Source organism: Drosophila persimilis, unplaced genomic scaffold, assembly GCF_003286085.1.
Source record: "Drosophila persimilis strain 14011-0111.01,24,50 unplaced genomic scaffold, DperRS2 tig00000002-arrow-pilon, whole genome shotgun sequence".
NCBI lineage: Eukaryota > Metazoa > Arthropoda > Insecta > Diptera > Drosophilidae > Drosophila > Drosophila persimilis.
Genome location: NW_020825289.1, coordinates 12,231,653 through 12,243,918, shown reverse-complemented (window position 1 = coordinate 12,243,918; position 12,266 = coordinate 12,231,653). Strand labels below are relative to the sequence as shown.

The following is a 12,266-nucleotide window of genomic DNA, read 5'->3' as shown; positions in this document are numbered from 1 at the left end:
ATGAATCAATTCTATACGTGATTGGCCTATTCGAAATACTTGCATTTATTGGATTTCTATATAACATTGAAAATGAAATTAATAGATGACAAAAATACCATTTAGGAGCGCGGCGAAAATCAGTTTTTACAGTATAACCCTCAGAACAGCACCAAAATATACGGTCTCATTTGAAAAATATACCGAGTGGTGCGCGCCAAATCGAACTTTTTTGAATGTGAGCGACAAGGATTTAAATGTTGTCAACCGGGCCTTTATCTATGCCCACATAATTTTATACGATTAATGAATCAATTTTCTACTTAACTGGCCAGTTTTTAGTCCTTGCTTATATTGTATTTTGACTAAAACAAGGTTTAAGCAAAATAATTCAACAAAAAAACAGTGGCAGTGTTGCTGGTAAATTAGCAACATTTGTGTATGGAATGAGACTCATTGTTGCAAAAGCGAAACTGCGGGGAATCGCTATATAGATTTGCCCACTTAGCTTTATCCCATAGATAAATACATTTTTTACAAGATTGCTTCTTTAAATTGCTTGTAAGTATTTTATTTTGACCAAAAAACGGTTTTCAAGTAAATGTTGCCGCAGCATTGTGTATGGAATGGGACTCATTGTTTTAAAGCGAACTGCGGCGAATTCAAATTCCTCATATTCTTTGTTCCGTTGAATAATACTATCTATATGGAACATTTAGCCATGCCCACTCAATTTTATACGATTGATGAATCAATTCTATACATTATTGGTCTATTCGAAATACTTGCATTTATTGGATTTCTATATAACTTTGAAAATGGTACTTAATAGATTGATGAAATTGACATAATATACCATTATATACCGATATACCGTAAATATACCGTCGGTTCAATTTTGACCTAAAAAAATCCCGAAAAAATACCACTATTGATAAGCTATGCTACCTTTAAAAATTGAAGTTAGTGGTTTGATGAAATACCGATTTACCGTATATATCCAACTCAACTTTAACTCAATTTTTACATCAAAATAAATAGAAAATATAATTTACCGTAAGTGGTAGCCCTGACAATAGAGATGGGATGTTAAGCAACCAAAACATCGATATGATATTGGTCGGTATTTTTTGCCCTGACGGAACATATTTCAATATATTATGTACACATCTCTAACACATATATTCTTGTAGGCGCGAAATATCGGCAACAAAAATTCAAACTTTTCTGTTTCTTTATAGAATCAAATATTTTACGTTCAGCGCGTATATATTTCTAGCTTTTTATATTTAATTTGGAGATCAAATTGTCGCCAATGTAACCATGGCGCAACCACCGCCACTCAGCTTCCCAGCTACTCATATTTATATCTCGTTTAATTGAGGGCGTTAACTAAATAAGGATTCATTAAGGATTCATTCATTACTTCAAATTGCAGAGCGGACGTGGTAGAATTTACATACATTTCAGGACTCCATGTCGAATATACCCAGCCTGTTTCTAATCAGTTATTTCATGAATTTGCAGATTTGTCGAAATCGGTTTAAAATCTATGAATACAATCAACCCAATGTGCATTTGTGTAACTATATACATACATATATCTTTTGAATAACTCAAAAGATCACTATATCATATATAGGGGCCATGGTAACCAAATGGTCTTGCTTTTTTTGTGGAAATGTTTTTATCAAAAGAAAACAGTTTACAAATCCAGCTTCCAATTCCAGCTCAATTTAATTTTTCGTATCTCCATATACATACATGTGTAATTCCTGTTGACCCTGCATATAATATAGTAGCACTTTCTATTCGACGTTGTTCCTTTATGTTCAGTTTATTCTGTGTGTTATTTCTGTAGAAGCTGCAATTAAAGTACTACCTCCGATTTTGTATTACTCCTTCCAGCTATTATTAACCAGACTAACCCTGCAATGAGGATTCACGCCCCCTTATCGAAGCAAAGTGTCAATGAACGCTTCAATCGACTCAATGAAAAACCAGAAATGCCGATGAGAGCTGTTCCAAGCTCTGCCCGTGACGCAGACGCAATACCGACTGCACGCCGTCAGCCAGATTCCCCCAAAGCCCCAAATAAACACAAAACAACAACAAAACAGCTGAACGACAATTTCGCTTTCATCGATGGACTGGACTTGTTGCTGTTGTTGTTTCAGGTTGTCAATCTGCTGCCCCTGGCGCTGGCACTGCCGCTGATGCTGCTGCTGCCGATGCCGATGCCGAGATTGCTACCTGTTCACGTGTTTCCAGCGCTCACGGAGTTTATAAAGGTTGGAGCCGCAGCGAAGGGCGCCACAGTTTCGCGGACAGACGCAAACCGGCGCGAGCCAACTTCAAAAAAAATAAACGGAAATTTGAAATACGTGCAGGAGTTTTGTTTTGGTTTCTATTCCGACAAGTGGAGATCTGCAGATAAAACCGAACAAAACAAGTCGAATAAAAGCAATAATTCAAGGATAATTCTGTATTGATTGGATATTTGTTTTCTTCAACTCGGAAAGTAGGTCAATTTAAGTGTTCATACCCATAGAAGTGGTTCAAACGAATTCGGATTTGCTTTAAGATCAACTCGAGTGACGACCCATAAAAACTAATTTCAACCTGTGCCAAATTGATACATGACCCACATACGAGTAGCAGAAATAAGGAGCAAAAACAATAAATCAGTAAACTTGCTTATGCCATTTTCATTAATAACAAAACAAACCATTTCCATACAAAGTCGAGCCAGCAAACATGCCAAAACCGGAGTCAGTTGCAAAAAAGCCACTAATATTAGTTACAAAACCATCGTTTGTCCAAAGTGTGGACAAAAACTGGGCGAATAGCTTTCGATCGGGATCCGACTCGCTGGCTGCCAAAGTTAAGGTGAAGGTTCATTTGCATAGCCAAAAAAAAAGAGATGCGAATCCAAGCGCAGATTTACCCTTGAAACGGTTTTATTAAATCGGAAACCCATTAACTGCCATACAATAAAATGCCAACTCGCTTGCCGCTCGGCTTACTACACGTCTTAGATGGGATGGATTGGATGGATCTTCTTCAACAGTACTGAAAATATTCGAAAATTATTCGATTTTTGTCCACGCATGCATTAAATTAGCAAAGAGCCTCAGGGAGCTAAAGCTGAGGCTCTGGCTGTCGATCAGCATGCGAGACCTAAGCAAATACTGCCTGAATGGGATAAGTATTTGAGACAAACACAAATTTGGCTGGAATCCCAACGTGAGCAATTCAATTCTGTCGCACATTCCCGGCGCTGGGTTGGGGCGAGCCAAGGAGTGACTAATCGACCAATGGACTAGGGTCTCTCTAGTCGTTGATCTTTGCACAATGGAGAAATAATAAAATATCAGTAATATTTAACAGTTAGATCTCTTGCTCTTTGAGCTTTCCATACAATCAATACTTGAGGTCTAATGAATAAGCAGCCAGTTCCAAGATCGAAGGGGTTTTTGCTTTTGGCAGCCCATAAACCTTCAATCGATCGATGGACTAGGTTAATGGTAGTCCATCCCGAATATAACCCTCTCTAGTCGGTGATCTTTGCACAATGGAGAAATAATTAAGTATCAATAATATTTCACAGTTAGATCTCTTGCTCTTTGAGCTTCCCATACAATCAATACTTGAGGTCTAATGAATAAGCAGCCAGTGACAAGATCGAAGGGGTTTTTGCTTTTGGCGGCCCATAAACCTTCAAGTGACGACCGTCCATTATCTGTACGAGTACGTATTTTTGGTGAGATTTTTCGCTTGAATATAAAACTAATCCGCCGCAATGTGGCCTACGTCCCGGGCTGGCATTGAGACGCACTCCAGCCTCGGATGTAGCTAATTGATGTTTGAATTGAACTCCACCTTGTCCAGCGCCGTGTCACTTCCATCACTCACAGCACATCCATGCTCTGCAATTGATATTCGAGTCGGTCTGATGGAATAACACATGTTCTGCATCTGTTCGTTCCCCGGGCCATGTCCGTCCCGCGGCTTGCGAGGTCTTGAGATCAGCGTCAGCAAATGTTAGGCAATAGATGGATGCCTCCCCGTGTATTTCCCCGTACACTGGAGCTCCGAACTCAGCTTCAAAATGCATCGAATCTGTTACGGTAGGTTGTGCACACCGAGAAATGGTTTTCGTCAATGTTTGTGCCGCCACTCCACTAAACGATTCCTAAAGGGCCGCTATTGTCGCGTGTTTCACTACGTGTACTTGACAGCACAAGTACTCTCACTCGTCGTGTTTATGGGTAAACAACTTCTGCAATCTTCCAGCTCCCGCTCGTTAGCGGACGATCGGCATGGGGAGAGATTGGAAAGCGGCCGTCATCATAGTTTGGATCTTTGGAGCACTCGCGGCTGATGCTGCCGTAAACGAGTCCACACCAAGTCATTACCGCTATAGTTATGGAAAACTCAATGCCACCCAAGCCCCTTCCCCTCATCCGACTCTGCCTCCGCCCCGAAGAAGCTCCCAGTTAGATAGAGATCACGAGACGCATCTGATTCGCAGCTCTATCATCTTTGGCCTGGCCAAAGCCGCCAACGAGAGCAATGTGAATGGAGTGTGCCACACCCAGCTGCAGCAAGTACAGCGGGGCATCCTCAGCCAACAGCCGTGGGCCATGAAAGGTGAGTTGGGTCGATTCGTGCCAAGTCTCGAGACAACGCTAACACCATTCTCTACCATACTACCAGTGCTCGACGCCTCCGGGACCAAGCCGTCGGGCTTCGTGTTTGGCCAGAATTACTGGCTAGGAAGCCGGGCAGCCTGCGAAGGGGTTCAGCGTCCGGTGGGTATCACGCTGTCGAGAAACTACGAGCGGGTGATGCACTACAGCATTCTGACCCAGAGCGCCCCCTTCGACATGGACTACCGGATGATCTACCTGCGGCACAGCTCGCCCTGGCAGGTGGAGATCAAGCTGATGTCGGAACAGATCCTTCACATCGGGCTCTGCCTGCCAAAGGCGTGCGAATCGGAGGAGGTGAAGCAGCTGGCCAGGGAATACGTGACGGATGGTAGCTTCATCAAGAACGACATCTTCGACATGCGACCAGAAGTACTATATATGAAGGATCTGAAGCTGAGCGAAAGGTTCTTCCAGCGAACGTCCTTCAAGCTGATGGTGGCTTCGCTTCTGGTCACTGGAGCTCTGACGCTTTGTGCCCAGCAGCTGCGCGTAGCCAAGCGTGGGGATGAGCCCAGTCCCGGACTGGCGCCAGTAGAGTCAGAGCTGTGGCAGACTCTGGACACAATGTTGAAGTGGCAGCCCCTGCAGAGTTTCGTATCGTGCTACGATGTGCCCACTAACTGGAGGAAGATCTTTGCCACCAGGGAGAACAGCTCCGGAGAGATTCCCATCATGAATGGACTGCGTTCGGCGTGCGCCATCGGGATACTGATCTTCCACGTGGTTTGGTACATGTACTTCACCGTCCACAACAAGGTGGTGCTCCTATCGTACGCTGAGAAGGCCTTCTTCCAGTACGTCTCCTCGGCCCCCCTCCTGGTGGATGTTTTTTTCACCATCAGGTAAGTCTCCCCCCAGTTTTCACATATGTAACTTCCTGCCTAATTCTGGATCCATACGATCTGTGGCTTCAGTGGCTTCCTGCAGACCTACAATTTCATGCGGAATGCCAAGCAAATGGAGTCAGTGCGTCGCAATGGCCTATGGGGCAATGCCAAGCTCTTTGGCAAACTGCTGTTCCACCGATACCTGAGGCTGGGCCCCCTCTACCTCATTCTCATGGGCAGCGTTGACCTGGCCTTTGCCTACATCGGAGACGTCTCCCTCTACCACATCAACGAGCGGTACGATGAGCTCTGCACGCAGCACTGGTGGAGGAACCTGCTCTTCATCCAGAACCTCTTCGATCACCGCGATCTCTGCGTCAACTGGAGCTGGAGCTTGGCCTGCGACATGCAGTTTTTCCTAGTGGCGAATGTCATTCTCTTTGTCTATGCCAGGTGAGATCGGGGAGGCTTGTCATCATAGTATCGTGACATATGTATCCTTTACACTCCTATTGCCAACAGACATCCGAAAGTTGCCAAGCTGTTGACGATCACTGGACTCCTGGCCACCATCACCTGGTCCTATGGCATTTGCATGAGCTACAAGTTAGAGTTCTCATTCGACGCCACCTACGCCACCGGTACCCAGATCTATACGAGTCCCTTTGTGCGCGTCCTTCCGTACATTATTGGGGCCATCGCAGCCTGGTGTCTGCTGGAGCGGCGCCTGCAGGTGGAGCTGAGTGAGCAGCAGACGCGCTGGCTCTGGCACTTCGCCTTAAGTGTATTCATATCTAGCATTTACGCGACTGTCCGGCGGGATGTGGGACGTCTGCTGACCACCACGCTTTTCGTGCTGGGACGAGGGATCTTCTCCCTGTCGGTGTGCTGGATGATTCTGGGCAGTGCGACGGCCACTGGGGTGTGGTGGTCGCGCATGCTTGAGGCCAAGTGCTTCCAGCACCTGAATCGACTCTCGTATGCCATTTACCTGATGAATCCACTAGTGATTAGCCTCTTCTATAGTTTGACCAGTTCCAGCACAGACGCGGACCCCTTCATGCTGGTGGGTTATAATCGCTCGTTGGTTTCAGTTTAGCCTTTCTTAACCAAGTTCCTACTTCCTTTCAGTCCGTGGTCTCCTGCGGCTTCACTCTGATTGTGTACCTGGTCTCCATCGTTTTCTCCCTGGCGTTTGAGGTGCCCTACAGCAATCTGTCGAGCTTGTTGCTGAGGTCCAGCAGCAAGCCAAAAAGCGCATAAACTGTGATTATCTGTTATTCTTCTAAGTCATTAATTAATAAGAGATCCTAGTTCATACGCAAACTGCTTTAAACAATGTTTTACTGTGGCGGCAGATCCTAGAAATCCTGTCGTGCTGGACACAAGATTACTGGCACAGGGTGGACAGACGGCATAGCGACATATCTCCGTACATACATTTTTCAGCCGGATATATATCGCTATATTCTGCCTAACGCCCTATCCTAGCGTAAAAAACTTGGGTTTGATCGAACCACCGCTGAGCTATCGAAAGGTGTGAACAACAGGCAAAAACAGCCAAAGAAATTTGCCATGCTCGAGGACGAGGAAATTCTAATCGTCCAAGATTACGTATCCTTCTATCTTAAAATACGAAATGCATGCAATATTCAATATTTTGGCTCGATTCTTTCGATGCCAAGCCGGACCTCCTGTCCTCTGGGGGGTCCAAGGGATGTGCGTTGCTGGAATGTAGCAGCTACTGGTTGTCCTGCTGCGAGATATAGCCATGATGCCGGTGCTGTGTCGCGGAGTCGACCCGTCCGCAGCAGCAAGGACCAGAGATCGTCGGCGGAATTGCATCCGAGTCGTATCCGGTTTCCCCCCGCCAGACGGAGTCATATCCAATCATTGTCGAGGACTATTCGAAACAGATGGAGTCCTATCCCAGCTAGACAGAATCATATCACAGCAGGACAGAGGCGCACGGCTCATCCCTTCCAAGATCGGAACCTAACGAGCCATCGTCATCCTTCGACCTGGCCATCGACAAAAAGGACTTTGACTATGGCTACTAGATTCTAGATAGATATCGTTGCTGTTAGGTTTAAGGAAATACGCGTCAATATACTTAGATAGTAGATATAATTGTTTTCCACTTGTTTATTTATTTGTACTATAAATAAAACTATTGAAAAATAATCCTTGCTGTATCCTATATCGGGGAAACTATCCCGATTACAAATTGTGGATAAAACTAAATACTTTTAATTGAGAAAAATGTCCTTGATCCTTGATAAGGATTCCATCAAATCAGGGACATTTTTTCAATCACAGGAAGGCGTCGGGCCACGGTTAGCCACGAAAGGGCCACAAATAAGGGAGAAAACTAGATATATGTCTGGAAAAAAAAACCCTTGATCTTTGGTCCTTGACTCCTTGGTCCTTGACTCTTTGGTGCTTGATATGGAATGAATAAGATAAAGGAAGCTATTCCGAACGGAGGAAGCCGTCGCACTTCCCGACCGGACAAGAAATGGCGGACTTATGCCATAAACAACAAACTACAACAACATCCAGTTATTACAACAACTACTTTCCATTTTGGGGCACTCAAAACCGAAATTTTTCGATTTTCAGATCTGGGATACCAGGCGAACAGAAATCAGCAGACGGTCGCTGGTTTTTCGTAATTCCTTTTAATTTAATTTTTCCGTTTTTTAATATTTTCTTCATTTCTCTCAAACTTTTTTTTTGCTTAAAATAAAACTTCCGAAGAACTGAAAAATAAAACTAAAAGAAATTTTAAAAAACCAGCGACTCTTTGCTGATTTCTGTTTGCCTGGTATCCCAGTCGTGAAACTCTCCTTTTTGGCCAATTGAGCGGACAAAGCATATATTAAAAAGCGTTGCATACTTTTGGGGAAAATAAATTGAAAATAAAATTTCAAAAAATTTCAAAAGGATTAAGAGCATTTTTCCCAATCGAAAATATTTAGTTTTCTCCGCTATTTGTGAACCGATGTGGGCGTGCCACGCCTTTTTGTAATCGGGATAGTTTCCCCCATTCAGTATACAGCAAGGATGATTTTTCAATACTTATATTCATCAAAACATCAAAACAATTGGAAAACATTTGAACAATTGAAAATATTGACCTATTTCGCTACCTGTTTTTTGTTTGACTTATTTCGCTAAAATCTCTTTTTATGCAAAATGCAATAAAAGCAAGTATTTAGAATAAACCAGTTAAGTAGAAAAATTATTCATGAATCGTATAAAAATATGTGGGCACGGCTAAATGTGCTATATAGCTGAGAATATTCCGCGGAAGATAAAAAACGAGGAATATGTAAACTAAAATTTGAATTCGTCAGTATTTTTGCGGTATATTTTTTAAATGAGACGGTATATTTTGGTATATTTCTGACGGTCGGACGGTATATTTCATCCATATGGTCGCACTGGCGGGTCAATGTAAAATTTTGCCCAAAAAACGATAAACGCGAAACCCCTGTTTTAGTCAAAATACAATAAAAGCAAGGACTAAAAACTAACCAATTGTGTAGAAACTTTATTCATCAATGGGCTAAAAGATTCAAGATGCCCAACGAAGATGTCGACCTTGCCGCGGGTAGCGGAAACAGTGGCGTAGCTCCAGGAGCTGCATCAAGCAATGAAACGCTGCCAGCAGAACACATTCGAAAAGGAAACGACGCTAGGAGCACCAGTGCGAGTGGCAGCAACGAATCAGACACTCCCCCGCCCGCCCATGGCGTCAAAAACAACGACGACGACCCAGACGACGAGAATGATGAGGAGCTGTTGGAGCGCATGCGTGGGGATGCTGTGGGTGAGACAATGTACAGCAGGCGTTTCATACTGCAGACGCTGATGAAGCTCAGCCAACAGGAGGCTATTGAAACGCTGGGGCAGGAGTTGGAGGATGAGTTGTGCAAGGTTTGGGACATGTCCGTGTCGCCGGAGGTGGTGACTCTCTTGCTGGAAAACGATGCTATCGAGCTGCTTATGTACGCCATCTCCGGAAGCGATGATATGCGCCTCTATGAGATACTCATCGGTCTGCTGGGCAACATGTGTGCTCAGGCTCAGTGCGTGGAGCAGCTGACGGCTAATGCGGAGTGGATTGAGACGCTCCTCAAGCTTGCCACCTGCATGGACACCTGCATGCTGATCCAACTCATGCGTGTCTATCAGTACATAATGGTACATGTGACGAGCGGCAAGGAGCAGTTTGCTATAGATTGGTACGTCTGCTTCGCCGCCTTCGATGGCTCGGCCAGGAATCTCGGCTTCATTCTGCAGCAGTCGGTAAGCGACGACCTTCTTACGGCTGCCTTGAAAGCTATCAATGCTGTACTGGCCAGCTGTGCCTTAATCGAGGAGGAAAATGCCAACTCTACAGTCAAGCTTAAGCCCTTTGCGGAGGTTTTCCTGGTGCAGGAGCTCTGCGATGGCGTGAACAGTTCTTTTCTGCGCCTCATGCGCGATGATAAGGCAAAATTGGCTGATGACGTCGTGGCGGAGGATGATGGCCAGGCCGTCGAACAAGACGAAGACGAGGAAGATGCAGATGTCGGCTACGAGTCGTGTTCGCCCAAAATAACCTGTGATGTGGAGATCATACAAACCTACCTCAACATTTGCACCATTCTCGTTCAACTGCCTGAAGCCCAGGCGTCTATGGATGTCTACGCGCCCAGCATCGTAAGCTGCTTGACGCGGATTCTGGAATTCCTTCTGCAGCCACAGCAGCTTCTTCCATTGGGCGAACGTCAAGAAGAGTATCTCGAGGATCTGGCTCATATTTGCAGTGTAAGGCGAAAGCTCATCTCTGAATCCTGAAACACTAATCAATTGCCTCCATTCCAGCGGCTAAATTATTTCTATCAAAAAGAGGCGTTCAAAAATCTTCTAGAAGTGTGGTCAAGACTAAGACAGCACATTGAAAACTACACCGAAGGCGATGCAGACAACAATGACTTTGAAGGCGAGGAGGACGAGGATGATTCTCCCAAGGAGCAGTATGTAGAGAATTCCTCGAAGCTGCTGCGGCTGCTTGCCTGCATGCTTGTCAAGGCAAAGAATACGGAGGACATACAGAATCTACACGACATTGATGCCAACAAAATCAAACTCTTTATTTCGGCTCTAATGGCTGAACAGGATGTTCTCTTCTCAAAGGCCCACGAGCGCCTGAGCGATGCTTTAGAAAAGAAATCGGGCCAAGCCTAAGAGTAGCCCTTCTTAATAGGGAAAACAAAAAGAAAGGACTGATATTTTAGCTTACAGCACAATATATTCGTAACTTAATGAGTCTTATTTTAATTTTGATTTTCAGTGGCTATGTCCTGCAGCTTCCGCCGCATCATGTCGCTCCAGGATTGCTTTCCCAATCGAACGCCTTTTTCCCCAGTGCTGTTGACTATCAGTCGATGATGCTGATTCTCATTGCTAAGTAAGAATTTGCTCTTGTCTTCGCTCAGCGCATGTGACACATGCGCTAGCTCGTCGTCTAACCTGACCTCAGATGCTGTTGTTACTTCGATGTTCAACTCCTTTTCAATGCTGTCTGATATGTGGATAACGGCATCGTTTTCCAAATTATCAGCCGAAATGCTGCACTGTCCCATCAACTCGGAAAGCTGCAGATTCAAGCTGCCTCCTTTGGTGACCACCTGCAGATTGCCGTGGACTCCAGCTGCAATTGGAGAGTGAATTAGGAGCTGGAATTGGTAAATTCTTCCTTTTACTCACTCATATTGAGCTCGGCTGAATCGTGGACATGCACTTCACTAGTCTTGTGAATATTTCTCAGTTCCAGTCGGCCGGTTTTTGTTTGAAATTTCGATTTCTCCACGTAGCAACAGTCTGTAATAATGTTGCCTCCCTTGGTGGAGCATTTCAGGCTGTCGCCTTGCAGCTTGTCCAACTCAATATTCTGAAAAGTGGAAAATCGATTAATGCACCTGGAAGCTGTAAGAGGCATTACTTACACCATTGTTGGTTTCAATTTCGGTGGATTTTCCCAGCAGAGTACCCTCACAGGTGATGTTGCCATTCTCACTGTACAGAGAAATGTTTGTGGCCCGCACATTCTTGGTAACAATTGCACCTTCTGCCTTGACCTGCAGACACTCGCTCTGTATGCCCTCAACGCTTACGTTGGCTCCTCCTTCTATGAAAACGTCTGACCGCACGGGAATTTGAAGATGGCACTCAAATCGTGAAGGCTTCTCCGCCGTGTTTCTTACCTCAACATTCACGACCTTTTCATCGTCGGAAGTGTTGACATCAAACGTAACTTTTGTGTTCTTCGGCCTGCAGCCTTGCAGTTGCGCTATGAAGACATCACCACTGGTGTATTGGTGCACATCGGCCGACTTGACTAACACAGTCAGATCGGATACCACATTAATCCTGGCATATGGGTTTACATAACGGAATACCTCCTGGTGCACCACTTGGTTGTTGACTGCCATTGATGGTTTTATCTGTGACTTGGACTTCTTGGCATAGTGCCGGAGCTGGTTACGAATTTGTGGTATCCAAACCCGTGGCAGAAACAACATTATATTGCACCAGGTCAGATCCAAGAACTTTGTTTACTTTTTGAATAATCTCTGTCAGCTGTGCTGTCCGCCGTTTCTCAACTTTTCCCAACACTTTTCTCAGCACTTGTGTGCTATCGATTTCTTGCAGTTGCTAGACAGCACTGCAAATTCCAATTGGATTTTTTCAG

General features: G+C 44.8%; 3 protein-coding genes across 3 annotated transcripts; 2 read left to right on the top strand and 1 right to left on the bottom strand.

Annotated features, from left to right (window-relative positions):
- The first annotated feature begins 2,342 nt into the window (after positions 1-2,342).
- LOC6602114 (nose resistant to fluoxetine protein 6) lies at positions 2,343-6,847 on the top strand. The gene is made up of 6 exons (XM_002027092.2): positions 2,343-2,500; positions 4,276-4,632; positions 4,699-5,536; positions 5,609-5,974; positions 6,044-6,587; positions 6,653-6,847. The coding sequence occupies exons 2-6, from the start codon at positions 4,302-4,304 to the stop codon at positions 6,782-6,784; spliced, it is 2,211 nt and encodes a 736-aa protein (XP_002027128.1). The 5' UTR covers positions 2,343-2,500; positions 4,276-4,301; the 3' UTR covers positions 6,785-6,847.
- A 2,207-nt stretch (positions 6,848-9,054) lies between these two features.
- Positions 9,055-10,837, top strand: LOC6602115 (protein saal1). The gene is made up of 2 exons (XM_002027093.2): positions 9,055-10,339; positions 10,397-10,837. Exons 1-2 carry the CDS (start codon positions 9,107-9,109, stop codon positions 10,757-10,759), a joined length of 1,596 nt encoding a protein of 531 aa, XP_002027129.1. The 5' UTR covers positions 9,055-9,106; the 3' UTR covers positions 10,760-10,837.
- Positions 10,802-12,146, bottom strand: LOC6602116. Its single transcript, XM_002027094.2, has 3 exons — positions 11,521-12,146; positions 11,282-11,465; positions 10,802-11,225 (listed from the first exon to the last, which is right to left on the bottom strand). Exons 1-3 carry the CDS (start codon positions 12,094-12,096, stop codon positions 10,849-10,851), a joined length of 1,137 nt encoding a protein of 378 aa, XP_002027130.1. The 5' UTR covers positions 12,097-12,146; the 3' UTR covers positions 10,802-10,848.
- Between the last annotated feature and the right edge of the window lie 120 nt (positions 12,147-12,266).

Coding starts and splice junctions, on each gene's coding strand:
- LOC6602114 (XM_002027092.2), top strand. CDS start 4,302: ATGGGGAGAGATTGGAAAGCGGCCGTCATCATAGTTTGGATCTTTGGA. Junction 5,537..5,608: donor GATGTTTTTTTCACCATCAG/GTAAGTCTCCCC, acceptor CTGTGGCTTCAG/TGGCTTCCTGCAGACCTACA. Junction 5,975..6,043: donor ATTCTCTTTGTCTATGCCAG/GTGAGATCGGGG, acceptor TATTGCCAACAG/ACATCCGAAAGTTGCCAAGC.
- LOC6602116 (XM_002027094.2), bottom strand. CDS start 12,096: ATGTTGTTTCTGCCACGGGTTTGGATACCACAAATTCGTAACCAGCTC. Junction 11,466..11,520: donor AAATTGAAACCAACAATGGT/GTAAGTAATGCC, acceptor TCCACTTTTCAG/AATATTGAGTTGGACAAGCT. Junction 11,226..11,281: donor TTCAGCCGAGCTCAATATGA/GTGAGTAAAAGG, acceptor CTCCAATTGCAG/CTGGAGTCCACGGCAATCTG.
- LOC6602115 (XM_002027093.2), top strand. CDS start 9,107: ATGCCCAACGAAGATGTCGACCTTGCCGCGGGTAGCGGAAACAGTGGC. Junction 10,340..10,396: donor ATCTGGCTCATATTTGCAGT/GTAAGGCGAAAG, acceptor CCTCCATTCCAG/CGGCTAAATTATTTCTATCA.